Consider the following 23,869-nt stretch of genomic DNA (forward strand, 5'->3'; position numbering starts at 1 on the left):
GGGAAATAACTGGTTGTTTAAAGAAAGGATGTTTAGGACAAATCAAAAAGTTTAAAGGTGTTGAAAGAAGGTATATAAAAGTCATAAAAGAATTTAATAATTAAAGGAAAGGAATTGTCAAAATTAACGCTAAAGTTATTTTAGCCACCCAATAATGTATTTCTCCCAATCATATTGCAAGTTGTAAAAATGGCCTAGGCCTAAAGTTATTCTCTAACGGCAGATTAAGGGGGAAATGTCCGCTTTTCTCTAGGAAAAAGTTACGGCTATATTAACGTTTCTGGTAATGTACACCGACATCTAGTGGAGGCAAGCCAGTATTGCAATCCATTGGTGTAACTAAAAGGTGTCAAACTCTACTGTCAGTTATGGTCTAATAGGGCCCCCCACTAACGGTGGTAATTTTAATAATTGTATCCTAACCCTACATTTTAAATCTTCTTGTAAAATTTATATTTTTTCACCTTAAATCAAATAAAGTTTAATATTTTAATATTTTATTAAATAATGTTCTATTTATTAATAGAAGCAATTAAACTTTAAATGGTGCTGTGAGCAGAGCCACACACAGACATGCCATTCTTCTGAGAACCTTAGATCAACCACAGGAGAAGGCCCAATTGCTGTCCCCCCCACCACACGCCCCTTTTCAGCAGACAGTAGCCAGAAAGAATCATCATCTAATATCCCCTAACAGCAGTTAGGTTTACTTCTCTTTGACGGGGGGATATTACAGGAGTTATTAAGAAATCATTTTAGGCATACAGTAAGGGTAAAGGTTCTTGGTGAAAATTTTCCTGTAATAAGAAATGACCCCCAAGCAATCTCTTTTCTAACCAAAAAGGCGGCTTCAAGGGCCGGGCTGACAAGCTTTGATATGCAAATGCTGGCCACTAGAAACTGGGTCCACTCAACATGGTGATTCCCACGGTCTTCTCCTTGTTACCACCTGTGCAAAGTGTGAAGGCCACCTCCAAGTAACACCATGTGTTCAAACCATCATGGCAACCCACATTTGCATATTAAAAGGCTATGGTGGGAGGGCCTGGTTTCTCCCAGGCTACATGAATAACACACCTGGTCAAGCCAATCCTTTGGGCCCTATGCAAACCAGATACCGCCTCCTCCAGCCTCCCGATATAAGGGACTGTCTTTCTGTTGCGCACAGGGTCTATCTCTGTTCCTTTCCGATGTCTCAGTATGGGGGAGCTGTTCTCTTCTTTCTTCCTTCTTACTTGCCTATTAAACTTTTCACTCCTTAAAACTACTCCACCTGTGTCCATGTCGTTAATCCTATCAGCACCAGACCAAAAAGCCTGGTAATCATCCAGTCATCGGAGCTGTATCAAAATGAACTTGGGCTGCTCTGTCCCAATGTCTCCATCCTTTGCATCTTAACCTGTCGCAGAACAAGAAAAGTGGTGCCGCTAAGATTGCACAGGTGCAGCGAATACGAACCTGGGAAGGCTGTAGTGTTTTTTTAGATGGCTGGTGGATCTGTCTGGATTGAAGGGATTCCTTTTCCCAGCAATAATTTTACAGACCTGAGACGTTTGCAAGATGAAGTTGTGTTGCGGGATGAAGATGTCATTACACTTTCTTACCCAAAGTCAGGTAAGGAAGTGGGACCTGAAACTCAGGAAGGGATGCGGTGAAGATACTGATGGAGTGCCTTCTTTATGCCCTGCGCTTGGGTATGCTTTGGTGGATAGTGTGGGGTTTTTTTGTTTGTTTGTTTGTTTGTTTGTTTTTGAGACGGAGTCTCGCTCCGTCGCCCAGGCTGGAGTGCAGTGGCACGATCTCAGCTCACTGCAAGCTCTGCCTCCCGGATTCACGCCATTCTCCTGCCTCAGCCTCCCAAGTAGCTGGGACTACAGGCGCCGATAGTGTGGTGTTTTAACAAAGCTTCTACTCAGAGAGACGGATTAAACCAGACAATTAAACATAATGCAAATGAATGTGATTATGGGGCATTGTAGAGACAGAGAGAGACATGAGATCCCACAGAAGCTAAGGCAGATTTAAGTGATCATGCAGGATGGTGAAAAAATAAACATTTATCCTTAGATGCTGAGCGTGAATGTGAGACTGTTAGATGTAAAAGAAAAAATATTCTGACACTTGGGTAAATGGTGAGGAAGAATATTCAAGACAATTGCAACAGGGGAGAGAGACCCAACTCAACTCTGAATATAGCAATGATAGTTGGTTTTTTGTAGACAATTATCAAAGTAAGGCGGTCAGTGGGTGGGAAATTACAAAGAGCAACTTGATTAGGTATCAGGAGCAGAATCCTTGCTAAAGGCAGGCCAAAGATTTAGACATTAAGAGTGGAACATGGGAAATCTGATCAGGTATCAAGGATGGGGGGATTCTCATTACCCTTGTTGAAACTGGGTGCAACACAGTTTCAACACAGATGTCCAAAGTCCAGGCCTAGTCAGGAAGAGGGCTCAGGGAAGCCTAAGTCAAGTCTGGTCGAGAAGGTCTTTGCCAGATGGCAGTGTTTCGAGCTATTACACTACAGACATTGTGGGCCACACAATACATTTTCAGAGGGAAGAGGGCTGTCCTGTGCATTGTAGGATGTTTAGCTGCATCCCTGGCCCCTGCCCACTGGAGTCAGTAGCATACTCAAGTGTGATAACTCAAAATGTCTGCAGTCACTGTTAATTTTCCCTTGAGGTGGGCACAGTTTACCCCAGCTGAGAACCATATGGATGAGGCATGGATGAGGAAGAAGGCACATACATATGCCTGAGGTTTCAGGCAAAGAATAGTAGACATGTGTTGGTGTCATGCATTGAGGCAGAGATCGCTGGTGGAGAAGCACATACAGGGAAGCTGGGATTATCGAGTGTAACGGATACTAGAGTGTAACTAGAGAAAGAATATGAGAGGTGGGAAAATGGGAGTGAAAATATTGTAATATTTAGCAAGTGCATGTGTGCAGTGGTTCAATGGTCTATTCTGTGTATTAAGACTATTTGGTGCCATTGTTTTACTGGGCTGAGCTTATTTCACTTAACATAATTTCTTCCAGTTCCCTCCATGTTGGCTGCACATGACAGTTTTGCTCTTTTAAAAATGATATTGAGGCTGGGCGCGGTGGCTCACGCCTGTAATCCCAGCATTTTGGGAGGCCAAGGCGGGCGAATCAGGAGGTCAGGAGATCGAGACCATCCTGGCTAACGCGGTGAAACCCCGTCTCTACTAAAAAAAATACAAAAAATTAGCTGCGCGTGGTGGCGGGCACCTGTAGTCCCAGCTACTCGGAAGGCTGAGGCAGGAGAATGGCATGAACCCGGGAGGCAGAGCTTGCAGTGAGCCGAGATCGTGCCACTGCACTCCAGCCTGGGTGACAGAGCGAGACTCTGTCTCAAAAAATAAAAATAAAATAAAAAAATAAAAAATAAATAAATAAAATGATATTGAGCAGTGGGAGCAAGAATATTAGGGCATCCAACAGCCCAAAGGTGGAAGCAGCCCACGTGTCCATCGACGGATGAACAGATAAACAGAATGTGCTCTATACAAACAATGGAATATTAGTCGCCCTTAAAAGAGAGGAAGTTCTAATACATGGTACCACATGGATGGACCTTGAGGGCACTATACTAAGTAAAAGTCAGGCATGAAAGGATAAATACTGTGTGATCCAGTCATAGGAGGTACCTGGTATAAAAATATTTATAGAGAGGGAAAGTAGTGTGGTGGTTGCAAGGAGCTGATGGGAAGAGAATAAAAAGAGTTGCTTTTTAATGTTTACGGAATTTCAATTTTGCAAAGAGAAAAACATTCTGGAGATGGATGGTGGTGATGGTTGCATGATAATGTGCATATTTACTGAACTGGACACTTACAAATGGTTAAGCCAGTCAGTTGTTTGTATTTTACCACAATTTAACATTTTAAAAGTTGGTTTTTTAAAAGAGTATTATGACAAAACAGGGTAAAGATGGCCACATAAAGGTGAAAGGAACGGAGTACCTCTAGAATAAAGCATCAGTTGAATGCACTTAAGACTAAGATGAGGAATGAAAACACCAGTTGGATTGATGGGCAGGGGCATTATTGCTGAAATAACACAGTGTCTTTAAGATGTAGTGGTGGGGTCAATGTCACATTGAAGTAGGTGACACCTTCTTCTTTTTTATTCAGGAACCTTTTAGATAGTGGAAATCATCAGTGTGATCCACTCCAAGGGAGATCCTAGTTGGGTCCAATCTGTTGTTCCCTGGGATCGTTCACCATGGATAGAAGTTAAACGTAAGAAAGCAGGTTTAGAGAGTCAGAAGGGCCCACACCTCTACACCTCCCACTTTCCCATTCAGCTCTTCCCCAAGTCATTCTTGAATTCCAAGGCCAAGGTGAGTTAATAATGGAATGTCAGCGTGGACCACTTTCTGACGGCTGAATGTCTGTTTTAGGGAGAGAGTTAAAATGCGATTCCCTAAACTATGCATATTAGAAAATCTTGTTCCAATCTACTGTGTCATATACAAGACAATGTTTCTGGTATTTCCCCAGGAAATCCTCAGCCTTCAGTTAAGTAAATCCTGGCTATATCCCCAAAACTGAGGACCCCAACATTAATATGCTCATGTGGAAAGCATCTTAGCTGTAAACCAGCACCTGAATTTCAGAGGAAATGTGGGTGTGACACTGATATTTGAAACCCAACGTGGTTTTTCTATTGAGGATAGTAATCATGATGTGGGGCATTCTGTTCCCAATTGACAGCTCCACGGGTCTCCCATACATAATTTCAGAAGCGCCACATGAAGCCTCTAGCATTGAGTAACCCTGGGCAGTAAGTGTGAACTTTTTCTCATGATAGATTATTGCTTAAATCAAAACTTACCAAAACTATCAAAATTGTATAAAACTGCCTCCAAATGTCTCAGGGGATGTGGTAGTAACTATTATCAAAATGTTCTAATATTACAGTGTCACAATGTATTAATACTGTGCTGTATTTCGATTTGCTTATTTACTGTCAGGTTCGTTTATTTTACTGTATACTCCATGATTTTGAAGATCATGTCAATTTTTTTCCCAATTTTTACTGTTTTACACTGACTTAGCTGCTGCTTAAAACATTGTAGAGATACAAGAAAATACTGGAAAAAATAAATTAAAAAATAAAGTAACAACAATAGCCCAAGACCAAACTCTGTAAAACAATTATGACTGTAAAACAATTATGATAAAATGATTTATAACAGAAAATTCCAACTTGAACTTTGGCTCCAGACTGTGTTTATTGGCAAATAGTGCAAGATGTTTGAAGCGCAGTTTGTGTGTGTTTAAACTGGCAGTACTGATCCTTCCATGTATTTGTTCCTGATTATTTATTAACTTAGAATATGCATCCATTCTTTATTCCTTCATATGTTTAGGTATTAAGCACCTATTATGGGTCAAGGTTTGAATCAGGATTGGGAAGAAGGTAATGATTATGATGACCTCAAGTCACAACCTAAAGAAATTTACAGATTAGTATTTGGGAAGACAAAGAACGGACATACACTTATTTTCTGTGGTGCCAATATTATTTACTGACATCTTCATTAATACCAGATACCAGTGTGTAGTTGGTGAAAACATCTACTTTAAGATATGCAATAAATAGATGAAAGGATGAGACAGGGAGAAAAATGTAGGGAAAGTACCACATTGTCCCAGAAGGTAAATGCAGGGTTTGCTGATGGAGTTATGCAGATGGAGGATTTGGTAACTGTCTTGTAGCGGGACAATCAGAGATGGGAGAGACTGAATAGAGTTCAGGAGAGCCTTTATTAAGGTGATCACCTGGCTCAGTAGGACTAGCGTCCAGGAAAGTCTGAGCCCCGAACAAAGAGAGCAGCCACCTTTTAAACAGTCAGTGGTGGGAATTACGTGATGCAGGAAGCGTACTTACAGAAGCGAGAAGAAAGGCAGTTGTTACTCCATGTCTTACATCCTTAGGAATACATGGTTGTGTAATATATACTTATCAATCTTATGACCTTGCAGCTGTGCTGGGGAGGTAAGCAAGAATTCACAGAGCCCTAAGGAATGTGAAACTGGGGAGTATAGATAAGGCTCATGGAGCACAGAAGGAGCACGGGCTGTTAATATCCTTCTCTAACTTCTACTACGGGGTGGGGAGGGGGGCGATACCTTATAACTAAGCCCTGAGGGGAAAGTTAATTTTCTGGCTTCACATATTGTAAAATTCATTAATTTCCTCTTCAGTCTCAGTGAGGAGAAAACCAAGAGTGTATAACTGATTCCATTTACCCCATATCCTTCTTTGTGCAATTCTTATAATTTTTACTTTTGCCTGCAGTATAAAAACTGCCTGTGGGGTTATTGTTCTTTAAAGAGTCGGTAGTGTTTTACAGCAATTCCATCAGGAAAGAAAATGTTGTCTTTTATATATACTCCTTTACTGCTTCTCAGGTTCATCCCTGGACCTGCACTATGATTCCTGCAGACTGAAGGAGTTCCTTTAGAACTGGTTGTCATGTAGGTTGTAGGCAATAAAAATTCTCATAGCTTGGCATGTTTCTAAGATTACCTTGATTTTTATCCTCATATTTAAAGGATATTTTCATAGGATATAGCATTAAGTATTTTTTCTTCTTCAGCAATTTAAAGACAATTTTCCATTTGTGTTAGGCCTCCATTTTTTGGATGAGAAGTCAGGGGGCCTTCTTCTCCTCTTTCTCCACTGTCTGTGACGTGTCTGTTTTTGTCTGGCTACATTCAATGACTCAGCTGGATGCCAAGGGTGTTAAGGAACTGTTCATAGTCACTGCTGTGTGTTAACAAGTTTGGAGAGTGAGGAATAATAAAACATATCACTGCTATTTGGTAAATGTCTGGTGATCTTGCCTCATGCATGCGAAGCCCAGCCCTCAGCCATAAGTGTACAGAGACCCCTGACACAGACTTTATCATTACATAATACTTACACATATTTTGTTGGTACACGCAGTATTTTGATACATGCATACAATGTATACCAATAAACCAGGGCAACTGGGACTCCCTCACCCCAAACCTTCACCCATCTTTATGTTGGGAACCTTCCAATTCCTCTTCCCCAGCAACTATACCACAAAATATTGTTAGCTATAGTTCTACTGTACTGTCAAATACTAGATCTTAATCCTTCTGTCCACATGAAAAAAAATCAAATTCAAATTGAAGGACATTTGATAAAAAAACTTGACAAGTTCTCTTCAAAACTACAAAAACACCCTGAAGTACACAGACCAACAACACCATGAAGCAACTAGATTAACAAGTCTGCAAAATTAACCAGCCAGCATCATGATGACAGGATCAAATTCACACATAACAATATTAACCTTATGCGTGAATGGGCTAAATGCCCCCAGTAAAAGACAAAGACTAAAAAATTGGATAAAGAATCAAGACCCATTGGACAGCTGTATTCAACAGACCCATCTCACATGCAAAGATACACCTAGGCTCAAAGTAAACGGATGGAGGAAAATTTACCAAGCAAATGGAAAGCAGAAACAAGCAGGGGTTGCAATCCTAGTCTCTGGCAAAACAGACTTTAAACCAAGAAAGGTCAAAAAAGACAAAGAAGGGCATTAGGTAGTGGTAAAAACTTTAATTCAGCAAAAAGAGCCAACTATCATAAATATATATTCACCCAATACAGGAGCACCCAGATTCATAAAACAAGTTATTTTTATTTTGTTTTATTAGGACTGAATCTCTCTCTATCTCACAGGCTGTACTGCAGTGGTGCGATCTCAGCTTACTGCAACCTCCACTTTTCAGGATCAAGTGACTCTTGTGCCTCAGCCTCTCAAGTAGCTAGGATTACAGGCGCCCACTACCATACCCGTCTAATTTTTGTATTTTGAGTAGAGGCAGGGTTTCACCACGTAGGCCAGGCTGGTCTCGGACTCCTGACCTCAAGTGATCCACCCGCCTCAGCCTCCCAAAGCACTGGGATTACAGGGGTGAGCCTCCACGCCCAGCCCATAAAACAAATTTTTAAAGACATACAAAGAGACTTGAATACCCACCCAATAATAGCGGGAGACTTTAATACCTCACTGTCAATATTAGACAGATCATCGAGAAAGAAAATTTAGAAAGATATTCAGGACTTGAACTCAGCCCTGGATCAACTGGACCTGATAGAGAGCTACATAAGTCTCTACCCAAAACCAACAGAACATACATTTTTCTCAGTACCACATGGCACTTACTCTAAAATTGATCACATAATTAGAAGTAAAACACTGCTCAGCAAATGCAAAAGAACTGAAATCATAACAGTCTCTCAGTCCACAGCACAATCAAATTAGAACTCAAGATTAAGAAATTCACTCAAAAACACATAACTACATGGAAATTGAACAACCTGCTCCTGCATGACTTCTGGATAAATAATAAAACTGAGGCAGAAACCAAGAAATTCTTTGAAACTAATGAGAACAAAGAGACAACGTACCAGACTCTCTGGGATGCAGCTAAAGCAGTGTTAAGAGGGAAATTTACAGCACTAAATAGATCCAACAAAAAGCTAGAAAGATCTCAAATGGACACCCTAACATCACAACTAAAAGTACTAGAGAACCAAGAGCAAATAAATTTCAGAGTTAGCAGAAGACAAGGAATAACCAAGCACAGAGCACAACTGAAGAAGAAAGAGACACAAAACACCCTTCAAAAAAATCGACAAATCCAGGAGCTGGTTCTTTGAAAAAAAAAAAAAATCAATAAAATAGATAGACCATTAGCTAGACTAATAAAGAAAAAAAGACAAGATTCAAATAAACACAATCAAAAATGATAATGATGACATTACCACTGACCCCACAGAGATACAAACTACTGTCAGAGAAAATGATAAACACTTCTATGCAAATCAATCAGAAACTCTAGAATAAATGGACACATTCCTGGACACATACACCCTCCCAAGACTCAACCAGGAAGAAGTTGAATCCCTGAATAGACCAATAACAAGTTCTGAAATTGAGGCAGTAACTAATAACCTACAAACCAAAAAAAGCCTGGGACCAGATGGATTTACAGCTGAATTCTACTGGAGGTGCAAAGAGGAGCTGGTACATTTCTTCTGTAACTATTCCAAACAATTGAAAAGAAGGGATTCCTCCTTAACTCATTTTATGAGGCCAGCATCATTCTGATACCAAACCTGGCAGAGATATACAACAAAAAAATAAAACTTCTTGCCAATACCCCTGATGAACATCGATGTCAAAATCTTCAATAAAATACTGGCAAACCAAATCCAGCAGCACATCAAAAAGCTTATCCACCATGAACAAGTTGGCTTCATTCCTGGGATGCAAGGCTGGTTCAATACATGAAATCAATAAACATAATTCATCACATAAACAGAACTAGAGACAAAAAACACAAGATTATCTTAACAGATGCAGAAAAGGCCTTTGATAAAATTCAACATCTCTTCATGATAAAAACTCTCAATAAACTAGGTATTGATGGTACATATCCAAAATAAGAGCCATTTATGACAAACCGACAGCCAGTATCATAGTGAATGGGCAAAAGCTGGAAGCACTCCCCTTGAAAACGGGCACAAAAAAGGATGCCCTCTCTCACCACTCTTATTCAACACAGTATTGGAAGTTCTGGCAAAGGAAATCAGGCAAGGCAAAGAAATAAAGGGTATTCAAATAGGAAGAGAAGAAGTCAACTTGTCTTTGTTTGCAGATGACATGATGCTATATCTAGAAAACCCCATCAACTCAGCCCAAAAACTTCTTAAGCTGGTAAGCAACTTCAGCAAAGTCTCAGGATACAAAATCAATGTGCAGAAATTAAAAGCACTTCTATAAACCAAGAACAGACAAGCAGTGAGCCAAATCATGAATAAATTCTCATTCACAATTGCCACAAAGAAAATAAAACACCTAGAAATACAGCTAATAAGGGGAAGTGAAGGACCTCTTCAAGGAGAACTACAAATTACCACTCAAGGAAATCAGCGAGGACACAAACAAATGGAAAAACATTCCATGCTCATGGATAGGAAGAGTCAATATCATGAAAACAGCCATACTGCCCAAAGCAGTTTATAGCTTTAATGCTATTCCCACTAAACTACCATCTGATCTTCAACAAACCTGACAAAAACCAGCAATGGGGAAAGGATTCCCTATTTAAAAATGATGTTAGGAGAACTGGCTAGTCACATGCAGAAAATTGAAACTGGACCCTTTATTACACCTTATACAAAAATTAACTCTAGATGGATTAAAGACTTATATGTTAAAAAAAAAATAAAAACTATAGAAACTCTAGAAGAAAATCTAGGCAATACCATACAGGACACATAAGCATGGGCAAAGATTTTATGATGAAATCTCTAAAACCAATTGCAACAGAAGCAAAAATTGACAACTAAGATCTAATTAAACCAAAGAGCTTCTGCACAGCAAAAGAAAACTATCATCAGAGTGAACAAGCAACCTACAGCATGGAAGAAAATTTTTGCAACGTATCCATCTGACAAAGGTCTAATATTCAGCATCCATAAGGAACTTCAGCAAATTTACAAAAAACAAAATGCCATTAAAAAATGGGCAAAGGACATGAACAGACACTTCTTAGAAGAAGACATACATGTGGCCAACAAATGTGAAAAAAAAGCTGAATATCACTGATCACTGGAGAAATGCCAATGAAAACCACAATGAGATACCATCTCACACCAGTCAGAATGGCAATTATTAAAAAGCCAAGAAGCAACAGATGCTGGCGAGGTTGCAGAGAAATAGGAATGCTTTTACACTGTTTGTGGGAATGTAAATTAATTCAACCATTGTGAAAGACAGTGTGGTGATTCCTGAAAGATTTAGAACCAGAAATACCATTTGACCCAGCAATCCCATTATGGGGTATATACCCAAAGGAATATAAATCATTCTATTTTAAAAATACATGCATGTGTATGTTCATTGTAACACTATTCACAATTGCAAAGACATGAAATCAACCCAAATGCCCATCAGTGATAGACTGGATAAAGAAAATGTGGTACAAATACACCATGGAGTACTATGCAGCCCTAAAAAGGAACAAGATCATGTCCTTTGCAGGGACATGGATGGAGCTGAAAGACATTATCCTCAGCAAACTGACACAGGAACAGGAAATCAAACACTGCATGTTCTCACTTATAAGTGGGAGCTGAACAATGAGAACACATGGAAACGGAGGGGAACAGACACACTGTGGCCTGTCAGAGGAGGGCATGGTTGGGAGGAGAGTATCAGAAGAAATAGCTAATGCATGCCAGGTTTAATACCTAGGTGATGGGTTGATAGGTGCAGCAAACCACCATGGCACGCATTTACCTATGTAACAAACCTGCACATCCTGCACATGGTCTCTGGAACTTAAAAAAACAAAAAAAAGGCAGGGTGCGGTGGCTCACACCTGTAATCCCAGCACTTTGGGAGGCCAAGGAGGGCAGATCATGAGGTCAGGAGATCGAGACCATCCTGGCTAACACGGTGAAACCCCGTCTCTATTAAAAAATACAAAAAATTAGCTGGGCGGGGTGGCGGGCACCTGTAGTCCCAGCTACTCGGGAGGCTGAGGCAGAAGAATGGCATGAACCTGGGAGGCGGAGCTTGCAGTGAGCCAAGATTGTGCCACTGCACTCTAGCCTGGGCGACAGAGTGAGACTGTCTCAAAAAAAAAAAAAAAAAAAATTTAAAAACCCACTGAAAATGTGAGTGTCTGTAATTTCTTTAATAAATATTGTACCCATGTGAATTTTTAAGGTTCACAGATGTACCACACTTAAGTATGAAAGTAACATTATGCCGGGCACTATGGCTTGTGCCTGTAATTCCAGCATTTTGGGAGGCCAAGGTGGGCAGATCACCTGAGGTCAGGGGTTTGAGACCATCTTGGCCAACGTGGCGAGACCCCCACCTCTACTGAAAGTACAAAGAATCAGCCGGGCATGGAGGCATGCGCCTGTAATCCCAGCTACTTGGGAGGCTGAGGCAAAAGAATCACTTGAACCCAGGAGGCAGAGGTTGCAATGAGCCGAGATTGCACAAAAAGGCAACAGAGTGAGGCTCCATCTCAATAAATAAAATAAAATAAAATAAAAAAGATGGCCGGACGCGGTGGCTCACGCCTGTAATCCCAGCACTTTGGGAGGCCCAGGAGGGCAGATCACGAGGTCAGGAGATTAAGACCATCCTGGCTAACACGGTAAAACCCCGTCTCTACTGAAAAATACAAAAAAATTAGCCAGGTATAGTGGCAGGCACCTGTAGTCTCAGCTACTTGGGAGGCTGAGGCAGGAGAATGGTGTGAACCAGGGAAGCAGAGCTTGCAGTGAGCCAAGATCATGCCACTGCACTCCAGACTGGGTGACAGAGTGAGACTCCGCCTCAAAAAAAAAAAAAAAAAAAGGTAACATCAGCCAACGCTGAAGAACATGTATACAGGAACTGCCTGTACCATTTTTACAACTTTTTAGTAATCCAAACATATTTTAAAATACAACTACTCAAGAAAAAAGAAAAAAATTTACTACTTCATAAAAGCATTTTCTAAAATGATTAATGTCCCAAAGTTATACATTCCTGTAACTCTCAGTACCTCTGCATTTTTAATGCTCCTTGCTGTTTATATATTTCAGTGGTTACCTGCCCATATTTCTCTAGTTTTCAGGTGAGGGATATGACAAGAGCACACAGATCTAATGGATTTTAAACAGTGTATTTGTCTCTGAACAGCATCCTCTTAGAAACACTCACCTCTATCACTCAGATTACACATTTGCCAGATAAGCGAAATGAATTCATCCTCTTCCTACTTCTCTTTTTCTCTTCTTCTCGTCTTCATTCTCTGCTGCCTCTGTCTGTTTTCTTTTTCCCCAAAGTGTATTTATCCTCATGTTCTCATGCTTGTGGTTCTCATCCTAGGACATAAGAGCCAGTGGAGTATTGCTATAAAGATATCTGAAAATGTGGAAGCAACTTCAAAACTGGGTAATGGGCAAAGATTGGAAGAGTTTGGAGGGCTCAGAAGAAGACAGGAAGATGAAGGAAGTTTGGAATTTCTTAGAGACTGTTAAGTGGTTGTGACCAAAATGCTAATAGTAATATGGACAGTGACGTCCTGGCTGCTGAGGTGTCAGATGGAAATGAGGAACTTATTGGGAACTGGAACAAATGTGACATGTGTTATGCCTTAGGAAAGAACTTGGTTGAATTGTGTCCATCCTTTAGGACTCTGTGAACATTTGAACTTGAGAGTGATGATTTAGGTTATTTGGCAGAAGAAATTTCTAAGCAGCAAAGTGTTCAAGATGTGGCATGGCTGTGTCTAACAGCCTATGTTCAGATGTGTAAGCAAATAAATGACCTAAGGTTGGAAATTATATTCTATTTAAAGAGGAAGCAGACCATAGTAGTTTGGAAAATTTGCAACCTGGCCATGTGGTAGAAGAGAAAAGCCTATTTTCAAGAGAAGAATTCAAGTGAGCTGCTAAGCAACCACTTGATAGAGAAATTTGTATAAGTAAAATGCAAACAAGAGCTGATAGCAAAGACAATGGCAGAAAGGTCTCAAAGGCATTTCAGAGACCTCTGCAGCAACCCCTCCCATCACAGGTAATCCATCCATCCAGTAAAGCTAGAACATGGAGGAGGGGATGAACAGCTGGAGAGCTTCTGGGCAGGAAAAAAATCCTTAAGTCAGGCAAAGAATAGATTGAGGAGACAGAGAACCTGAAGGGTGACAGCACTTTTTAAAGCTCAGTGGTCCTCTGCAGGACTTTTTGAACCAAGCAATGTAGAGACAGCTTACCATATGAACTTATGTTATTACTCAAGAAAGTTGAGAACTAAATAGAATAGTTTTCAGCTATTGTAGGCCAATAATAAATCAGACTATTGATATTACTTTTGCTTCACTAAGAAAACAGGATACTACTGCAGACACATCAGAATGACTATAATTTAAAGAAAGACAATATAAAGTCTTGGAAAGGATGTGGAATGACTGGAATTATCATACATTGGTAGTGAACATGTTATATGGTACAACCACTTTGGAAAACTGACAGTTTTTTTAAAAATTAAACACACAACTATCCCATGACCCTATCTCTATTACAAGAGAAAGGAGTGCACATGGCCATAGAGAGATATGTTCATACAGCTTTATTCACAGCAGTTAAAAACTTAAAACAAGCTGGATGTCCATTAATGAGTGAATGCATAAACTAACTGGTACATTCATGCAATGGAATGCTACTAAGAACTGTTGACGTATACCCTACACATATGAATTGCTAACATTATGCTAAGAGAAGCCAGATGCAAAAGAATACATATTGTATACTATTCTAAGAAGGCCAAGAACTGGCAAAATGAATCTATGGGATAAACATCAGAATAGTGGTTCTTCTAAGGGGGTGATGAATGGGAAGGAGCTCAAGGGAAGCTTCCAGTGTGATGGAAATATTCTTTACCTTCTAGGTGATGGTTACATGGGCATACACATCATCATGCTGTACACTTAAGATAGGTACATGATACTTCAATAAACCATTTTTAAAAGAAAACATCCATTCCTGGAAACAGAACAGACACGTCACACATAAACAAGAACGCTTTGTTCTTATCAGAATGTATTACTTCATTTAAAGTCATGGTTTGGCCCTCTGGTTGGTAGTGGAGGCCCTCCAATTCCTATGACTTGACTAATTATTGTTGATCTTGAGAAATGTACATAATGGGTTGTATTTGGCTATAGAAAAAAGATGAGATTTCTGTCTTAGCAATCTCTTTAGCAGACTGCCTGTGGTACATACTGGATTCTGGTGTAATGCTTATTCAATAATAAAACTTTTCTTTCCCTTCTACCTTTGTAGCGAGGTTTTCTGGGTTGGCAGGAAGTTTCTGTTTTTATTTCCTCAACAATAGACACGCAGTTTCCCTATACAACATGGTTAAAAGGCTTAAGCAGCTAAAATTCACTACCTGCTATTAAAATATGAGTCTCATATGGATACAAAAGTGAACGTGTTTAAAGACATTACTGAGACTTCCAGTTTCTGGTCCAGCAAGGAGCTGGAAGTCCTCACTCCATCCTAACAACAAATAAAAAGCTGAACAAACTGAAAAATCAGCAATTCTTCTTAGATCTGTCAAATAAGTGAGGTCACAAGGCAAGCTACTGCCTCCAAAGTTGGAGACAGGCAGACACAGAGAATGATAACTTACCAGAGCAGAAACTCACAAGCAGTAATCTTTGTGCCTCTGCAGGAACCAGAACAAGGTTAGGAAAACCTGAACTGTAATTGATGAATTGCTGGAAGCTGAATGTGGTTAAGTCTGAGAATTAAAAATTCCAAGAAGACCTTGCCATAGAGCTATCTTTACACTTTCGTGAGTTTTATCTCCAAGGACTCTAGCAGGTTCTCACAGTGAAGATCTGAGAAAAGTCCCCAGCTGGTTCTGGCAGGGGAAGAGGAAGAGTAGCCATTTTGAAATATACCACGGCATTCTGTTCAATGCTCTGGAGAGAAACTATTTTATCAGAGCCTACCGTCTTGGGGTTTTATCAGTGTCCAAATGACCTGGAAGAAGGAAAATAAACAATTCTGGTCCCCTCTTGCCACCCTGTCTCACTTAAGGGGAAAGGGTTTTACTCGGAAGGACTTGTGAAATTCATAGTCCCTGGGCTCAGGATAAGAGACTGAAACCTTTGGGAGGCCGAGGCGGGCGGATCACGAGGTCAGAGATTGAGACCATCTTGGCTAACATGGTGAAACCCCGTCTCTACTAAAAATACAAAAAACTAGCTGGGTGTGGTGGCGGATGCCTGTAGTCCCAGCTACTCGGGCAGGAGGCGGAGCTTGGAGTGAGCCGAGATTGTGCCATTGCACTCCAGCCTGGGTGACACAGCGAGACTCTGTCTCAAAAAAAAAAAAAAAAAAAAAGAAACCTTACCATTAAGACTTCTTGAAACCATTAATCGGGAGGCCATTAGGCTGAGGTGGCTCCAGTAGCCTGAATTCTTAACCTAAGCAAACCCAAACCCAATTCAGTGTAACTGGCCTTAACCAATCAGAAACCACCAATTAACCTCCTACTATTGACTTTCCACTGGAATGATCCAAATAAGGCTCTACTCTAACCAATCAAGTATTTTCTTTGCCTTGTTTCTGAGTTCAGCCTGTAAAAGCCCTTCCCTCATGCCTCTTCAGAGAGGCCCTAAGCTGCATGTGATCTGGCAATGCCCAATTCATGAACTGCTATCTGCTTAAACTCTTTAAAATTTTAATGTGCCTAAGTTTATATATTATTTTTGCAGACTATAGAACACTTCCCCTCTCACAACCAAATCTTATCACCATGTTACTAAAGACCTATCATGCGGCTCATTTTACCAAGTACATCATATTCAGCTATCAGGAAAAAATTACAAGGCACTCTAATAGGCAAAATACACAGATTGAAGATTTTACTTAACTCATTAATGAGAAAAACTGGTGACGTATTAAAACCAACTCATAAGAGAACCCTTCCCCGAGCCGAAAAAAAGTCACATTTATAGATCAAGAATATTAAAGTGGCTGGCTGCAGTGGCTCATGCCTGTAATCGCAGCACTTTGGGAGGTCAATGTGGGAGGATCGCTTGAGGCCAGGAGTTTGAGACCAGCCTGGGTAACATAGTGAGATCTCACCTATACTTAAAAAATTAGCCGGGCATGGTGGTGCACACCTGTAGTCCCAGCTAATCAGGAGGCTGACACAGGAAGATAGATTCAATCCAGGATGTCAAGCGGTCGTGGCTGCAGTGAGCTATGATGGTGCCACTGCACTTCAGTGTTGGCAATACAGTGAGATGCTGTTTCTTAACAAAACAAAAAAAAATTAAAATTAAAATGATATGCAGCAGCAAAAGAGGCAAAAACTGGCCTCCTCATAAATGGAGATGGAGGAGGGAAGTAAGCTGAGCCTCCTCCAATTTACTTTTCTGTAAACAAGAAGTAATTTGAACTGCCATCAGTGATCCACAATGTGAGTTGGTAAATAGCTCAAAACAACGACAAAGTAGAATCAAATGACCTAAAAGCCCATGATCTAAATAATGCACTGAAGCACAGTTTCTCCATTCATTGCTTATTTTGTGCCAGGCACATTTATGAGCACTTAATCCTCGCAACACTATTAGCTAAGAAATATTGTTCCGTGCACACATGAGCAACTGAAGCTCATAAAGATTAAACAATTAAGAAAAAGTCACACAGCAGACACACTCTACAGCTCAAGTGTCAACCAAACACCCACAGAGATGCATATAGGGTCACATATCAAATCACATAACCTCACGGAGAATGGGCCTAACCTCACGGAGAATGGGGCCATCAGATACACCTAAGCAGACGCTCGGTGGTCCCAACCACCTCTCATAACACTTTCCCAAACTTAAGACGCACATGTCCACGCCAATGTATTATCACAGGCCCTTTCCCCACCTCTTAAAGCCTCCCACGAAGTCTGAACCTGGTACTGATAGACGCTTCAGCCCTCAGAAGGCAACCGCTTGATTCTCTGCGCAGGCGCAGCGTTCTCAACACCGCCAACGGGCACAAAGCCACGCCCCCACGGCCGAACTCACGCCTACGTACTCAGTCACCAGCGGAACCCTCTCCACCAGGCTCCGCGTCGAGGCCCTACGGGGCGTCAATACGCACGCGTACTTTGTGTCCCAGGTAGCTTGTCTCTTAGCCGTGTACGCCTCTGCATTCCGGTCACTGGGAGCGGGGCCGTGGGGGCTGCACATGCGCACTGCGAGTCCTCGCCTACTCCCCGAAACCACCCGGGCGCATACGCGGTGCGGCCGCTGCTTCAGGTCGGCGGGCTCCAGGGAGACCTGGGTGGGCAGCGTCGCCGTTTCTCCTTTCTTGGGCGGTATTTTCCCAGCGCCACGCGGAGCCTGGGCCATTATGAGGTTTGTGTTGCGTCGGGGCGGTCCGTCTCAGAGGCGCTCCGGGGAGGAGTGGGCGGCTGAAAGGCCAGAGGCCCAGGGATCCGTGCAGGTCAGAGCTGGCGTCCGGGCCTGAGTTTGGAGGTGGCGGGTGCCTGACAAGAATGCGCGCGTGATCAGTGTGTTGGCGTTTGTGTACACAGGACATTATTAAAATTACTCTTTGTGTGAATGGTTCTATCCCAGAGTAGGCGACTGGGGCATTGAAAAAAGCCCAGTTACATTTTTAGGAACCAGAGCTGCACGCTAAACAGTGTTTTCTTTTGACAGTGAAATCTGTCGTTTTTGGAGTTTGTTAGGAACATGGTTGAAAATGGGTGGCAGTGGGTTCGAGAATCTCGTCTTTGAAGTTTTCTTCCTTCTCCTTAGCTCTGCATTTCCAGGACCCGGTCACTACTCAGGACACTGTTCCAGCGCAGTGCGCGTTAGCCATGTCTCAGGTAAGTTTTTGTGTTTTTTTCCTGCAACATCATAGGTTTTAAGTCCTGGGCACATCTAATTTTGCTTACTTGGGTGGTAAAGACTGACACCGGGACAAGGCTCAGGTCTTTTCATTCAGCAACACATGGGACTATAGCAACCTCTCTTCTCAGAGTCCATGTCCTGTACTTTAGTGTTCATTTATTCACTGAATGAATTAATCTGAATCTCCACTGTCACCAGTCTTCTTTTAAGCACTGTGTGGTGGGTCAAAGATACATTCCCTGGAGAAGACGAGAGCCTTTATCCGGGGACTGTCGTCTTCCTGAAGTAGAGGTGAATACTCAAGTCATCTTTGAATTTCTTTACAGCTCCAGACTGAGAGGACGCAGCATAGAAAATGCTTATGAGTGGTTCAGACTCAGTAATGGTAATCTGCCTTTGGAAATTTTGGGGAATGGGAATGTGATTGATATCTTAAGCATGAAAGTCCAGGTTAACAAAGTCAGGCCATTTACTAGGACATTAGTGAAAGAGAGTGTTGTGGATCACAGGTTCCAGTTTGACGTTGGGCAGCTTAAAGTCACAGGCTTCATCTGTGGAATTCCGGAAAATACCTATTGGCTTTCTGTAAATGAGGAACAAGAAGTATGCTGCAAGGGAGAAGATGGATGAGCTGGCTATATTTCCCAAAAAAGGGCTCTCTTCAGGGTGTTTGCATGGTCTCTGAAATTTTGTGCAAATACAACCAGATTTGATTCTTAGCCCGCTAAATGTAGTCACCAAGACATTTTGTTTGAAAAATAGATTTTCTTCTCAAAGGGGAAACTTACGTTTTCTTCCTTTTAGGGAAACAGGCAGTATTTTCCCTACACATTCTGTTTGTTATGATGACTCAAGCTATTCATGACGTTGTTAAATTATATTTATGTATTTTAAAAGAAAAGTTGTTAAAAAAATTTCAACTGTCATATAACAACCATGCAGAAAAAAACATTTTTACCACTTTATTGTTTCCGTATTTTGATGTGAAGTATTTGAGCTTAAGGCTTTTTTTAACCACCAGTTCTTATCCCATTTCTTCCATACTTCCAATGCTTCCTTAACTCTGTTGATACTTTCACCATCAAGATAGATTTCCATCACTTCTGCAAGTATTTTTCATGTAGTTTTCCCTGCCCTGGCCCTCAGAGGAAACTAATTTCTTGTTTTGATGACAGTGGATTTGTTTTGCTTGGCTTCACGTAAATGGAGTCAAGTAGTCAGTAGGTGTGTGTCTGGCTTCATTAACTCAACATAATGATTTTAATGTTCATTAATGTCCATTATTTGTTGTTGTTTTGCTGAGTATTCCATTGTGTTAATATATTACAGTCTACTTACTCATTTTCCTGTTGATAGACATTTGGGATGTTTCTAGATTTTTGGCTATTATTAGTAAAACTGCTATGAATATTATTGTGTAGGCTGAGTATCCCTTATCCAAAATGCCTGGGACCAGAAGTATTTCAGATTTTGGATTTTTTTTGTTTTGTTTTGGAATATTTGCATTATACCTACTGGTTGCGCAACCCAAATCTGAAATCCAAAATGTTCCATGAGCATTTCTTTTGACTATTACATCAACACTCAAAAAGTTTTGGATTTTGAAGCATTTCAGATTAGGGATATTCAACCTGTATATGTCTTTTTGTGATCTTTTAGAAGATGTAGTGGTAGAAAAAATACTGGCATCTGGGCACAGTGGCGCACACCTGTAGTCCCAGCAACTTGGGAAGCTGAGGCAGGAGGATCACTTCAGCCCAGCATTTCAGCACCATAGTGCAGCACGATCACACCTGTGAATAGCCACTGCATTCCAGCCTGGGCAACATAACAAGACTGCTGTCTCTTAAAAGAAAGAAAATACTGGCATTTGAAGAATATCAAGAAAAAATATTCATTTAAAATATTGTAGTCTGCCTCATTTATGGTGACAGAATTCAGGATAGCAAGAGGTGTGTCTTGAAGCAATCTTGGGGAATCTTGGAGGTGTTGGTAATATTCAGTTTCTTGATCGGGGATCTGCTGATGGGTGTATTGCGTTGTGAAAATTGATCCTATTGGACATGAATTCATCATATTGATCATGGCTTACTGCAGCCTCAACCTCCTAGGTTCAAGCAGTCCTCCTGTCTCAGACTCCTGAGTAGCTGGGACTATAGGCATGTGCCACCATGCCTGGCTAATTTTTTTATTTTTTTGCAGAGACGAAGTCTTGCTGTGTTGCCCAGGCTTGTCTTGAACTCCTGGCCTGAAGCAGTCCTCCTGCCTTGGCCTCCCAAAGTGCTGGTGTGGCAGGCCATGTCTCACCAAACGCAGGTGTCCATAACAGCTGTTTCAGTACTGACTGAGTGGTTAAATATTAAAAGCCACTATCCTTACAAAGAGGCTGGAATGTAACAAAAGCCCACCAACAGTTTTGCCTCGGCCTTTCCTGGGCCTTAAAGCATGACAAAATAATGAAGGAGTTCTTAATTGGACCCATTTAGGATGAAACAAGTTTTACTGGGGGTCTGAAGAAACCCCCCACGCCTCCACAAACAAATTTATTGGCGGTCTGAAGGAAATCCCCAAACCACCGTGGTTTAGCAGGAGACAAGATAAGGGTAATCACTCCAGCACCCTACACCCATTTAGATTAAGTAAATTTGCTGAGGCTCCTGAGGAAGGTCTTCATGACTCAGACCTTGGTTATAGATTAAAAGAAGTTAATCACTTGTCTTTAGATGAATGCACAGCTACACATAGACATATAGCTTAGAAGGTAGATAAGCTCTGGAAAACTTTGTAATTGTGAGTTGGTCTGGCAGTAATTTCCAGGCCTTCTCCCTGTAACCGGCTACAGAAATAAAAACTCCCTTCCTCCCCAGTTAATCTGCATCTCGTTATTGGGCCTCAATAAATAGCAGCCTGACCCTCAGCTTGGTCCAGGAACACTGGGATTATAGGCATGAGCCACTGCACCCAGAGATCCTTAAGATTTCTTAAACCCCACATTCAAGTGAGAAAAGAGGAACCTTCTCTGCCCCATGTTTAATACAATTAAGTTTCAATAGCTTTTGACCTATGTACTGTTGTTACAGATGGTGCAAGGGTGTATTTGGAAAGGACAACACAGGGCAGCTGTATATGATTGGAGTGATTGGGAATCATAGTTGTATTATGAGTTGATGAAGTCCCAGGATATTGGAAAGGAAAACTAACCATAGGCTGGGCATCCTCAGTTCTTCCCACCTTCTTCCTAAGTAGCTGAGGATGAAACCTTATTCTTTGCTCCTGTTGCACACCCTGATGGAGGCAAATAAGGTGAAATAATAACACATCTGCTGCAGTTTTCAGACCATTACATCTACTACCCTAAAATGTAGCTGCTAGAGCAAAGACTACTTTATTTCCTATGATTCTATGGGTGAGGAATTCACACTGAACTCAACAGGGTGGGAATGATTAATCTCTGATCCTATGATGCCTGCCAGGGCCTGAATCCCCAAGATGTCTTCTTCATTCATGTATTTTATATTTAGCTAGAATTGCTGGAGTCATGTATCTGGGCCACTGTTCTTTGCTGCTAGCTGAGTTACTCAGCTTTACTTGATGTAGTCTCAGAATCTCTCACTCTCCATTGGCAACGTCTCATTGTCTTTTCTTATGTGTCATGAGCCCCTATGAGGGCAAAACAGAAGATGCCAAGCCTTCCTGAAGCTTTCATCTGGAACTAGTTAGTGTTACTTCTGTCATATTCTGTTGATTAAAGCAAATTGTAGGTCCGATCCAGATTTAAAGAAAGAGGACTACACTTTGTTTCAGCAAAAAAGTAATTTGTAAGTTATTCTGATACACTACAGATCCATGGTAGAATTGATCATGACTGGCTTTCAACAAAGTCAATGTGTGGTCATACTATGAATATGTAAGATTATAAAATCAACTATGCTAGTTCCTTTACAAATTGGTTTTGAATACGTGGATACACAATCTCTGAGCAATACATTTCTTAAATTATTCAGTGTTTTTTGAATCACCCTGTTCATCTTGAATGTTTCCCTTATTAAGTATTTTTCTATACCCAAATTTTAATAAACACTATTTCACAGTATTGCTCTTTAGTAACTTAAATAAGCTGCTTTTATAAGACACAGAGTCCTTATCAGCTCCTCCCAACTTCCAGTTATTTCCTTGGGCTCTTCTAAGGAAGTGTTTATCATTTTCAGGGATCAGTGACATTCCAAGATGTGGCCATTGACTTCTCCAAGGAAGAGTGGGGATTCCTGAACCCTGCTCAGAGAGATTTGTACACAACTGTGATGCTGGAGAATTATCAGAACCTGGTCTGGCTGGGTAAGTGCTTAAAGCCCTTAATTCAGCAACTGGTCTTGAGTATTTCTTTTTTTGTTTTTATACTGGGAGTCTTTGGTGAGATTCAGAATTTACATGAGATGTGGAAATTGGAGTGAGCAGCTTTCTTTATCCTATCTGCCAGATGTTCTAATTTTTTTGTTTTTATAATGGCTTGTGTTTCGATTACAGTGTTGATCTGTCACAATACCTGAGTAACCAGAGCATAGCCAACTCTTTCTATTCACAGGACTTTCCATTTCTAAATCTGTGATTTCACTGTTGGAGAAAAGGAAACTGCCTTGGATAATGGCAAAAGAAGAGATAAGAGGCCCATTGCCAGGTGAGTATGAAGAACCAACTAGCGGGGGTAAGCCATGTATATGAAAGGCATACCAGGTCTAGAGGGCAAAGCACCTATAAGATGTGAAAGATGCTCTCTTCCAATGTTCCATACGTATGTAGAAATTGAGGCTCCTTGAGTTTGAGTTCCTAAAAGGGTACTGATCACCCACCATTTATATCTGCTTTTATAAATGCCTGTGGGCTCAGAAATTACAGGTGTGTCTTTCCTCTTTGTCTATGGTAAGCTTCCTTTTAAATTCAGGATCCTGTTTCTCATGACTTTTTTTTTATTTGACTCTTTGATATTGTTTTCTTTACTGTAAGATGACTTATATAGTGGTCTGATTGTTTGAATGGGTGTATTCATTGGTCATTTATTCATTAACATTAATTCCATTTTTAAAACTAGTCAACTGTTGAGAGTCCCCAAGACCACCCCCAGGTTCAAGGACTTACTAGGAGTCGTCACAGGAGTCATCATATCATTGTATTCATGCCTGCAAAGTTAGTGAATAGTCCAGAAGAACACCATCATTCTGATGCCAGCTGCAAAGTATGGGGGTCCCCAAGACCACCCTGAATTCTGACACGAATTGCAAATCCAAAGCTCCCCAAGATGACCCTCAGGTTTGATAATTCACTAGAAGGATTCACAGAACTCACTGAA

The 23,869-nt window shown here is 41.0% G+C and overlaps 1 protein-coding gene and 1 long non-coding RNA gene across 9 annotated transcripts in view; one reads left to right on the plus strand and one right to left on the minus strand.

The window, feature by feature from the left end:
- LOC103784695 (uncharacterized) lies at positions 1–17,687 on the minus strand. Its single transcript, XR_010110941.1, has 3 exons — positions 17,549–17,687; positions 12,813–12,976; positions 1–1,399 (listed from the first exon to the last, which is right to left on the minus strand). It is a non-coding gene; the product is annotated as an uncharacterized LOC103784695 (long non-coding RNA).
- LOC100984951 (zinc finger protein OZF-like) overlaps positions 17,666–23,869 on the plus strand; it is an 11,734-nt gene continuing 5,530 nt past the window's right edge. For 2 of the 8 annotated variants that reach the window (XM_008962184.5, XM_063600661.1), the window contains exons 1-5: positions 17,691–18,024; positions 18,430–18,500; positions 18,852–18,910; positions 22,734–22,860; positions 23,108–23,200. In XM_008962184.5, coding sequence (XP_008960432.2) covers positions 18,881–18,910; positions 22,734–22,860; positions 23,108–23,200 — 250 coding nt within the window. In that variant the 5' untranslated portion in view covers positions 17,691–18,024; positions 18,430–18,500; positions 18,852–18,880. Of the gene's footprint in view, positions 18,025–18,055; positions 18,113–18,429; positions 18,501–18,851; positions 18,911–22,733; positions 22,861–23,107; positions 23,201–23,869 lie in introns of those variants that run through there. The other 6 variants (XM_008962188.4, XM_063600662.1, XM_008962185.4 and 3 more) reach the window with 5 other exon arrangements.

Source organism: Pan paniscus, chromosome 20 (assembly GCF_029289425.2).
Source record: "Pan paniscus chromosome 20, NHGRI_mPanPan1-v2.0_pri, whole genome shotgun sequence".
In the NCBI taxonomy this organism is placed as follows: domain Eukaryota; kingdom Metazoa; phylum Chordata; class Mammalia; order Primates; family Hominidae; genus Pan; species Pan paniscus.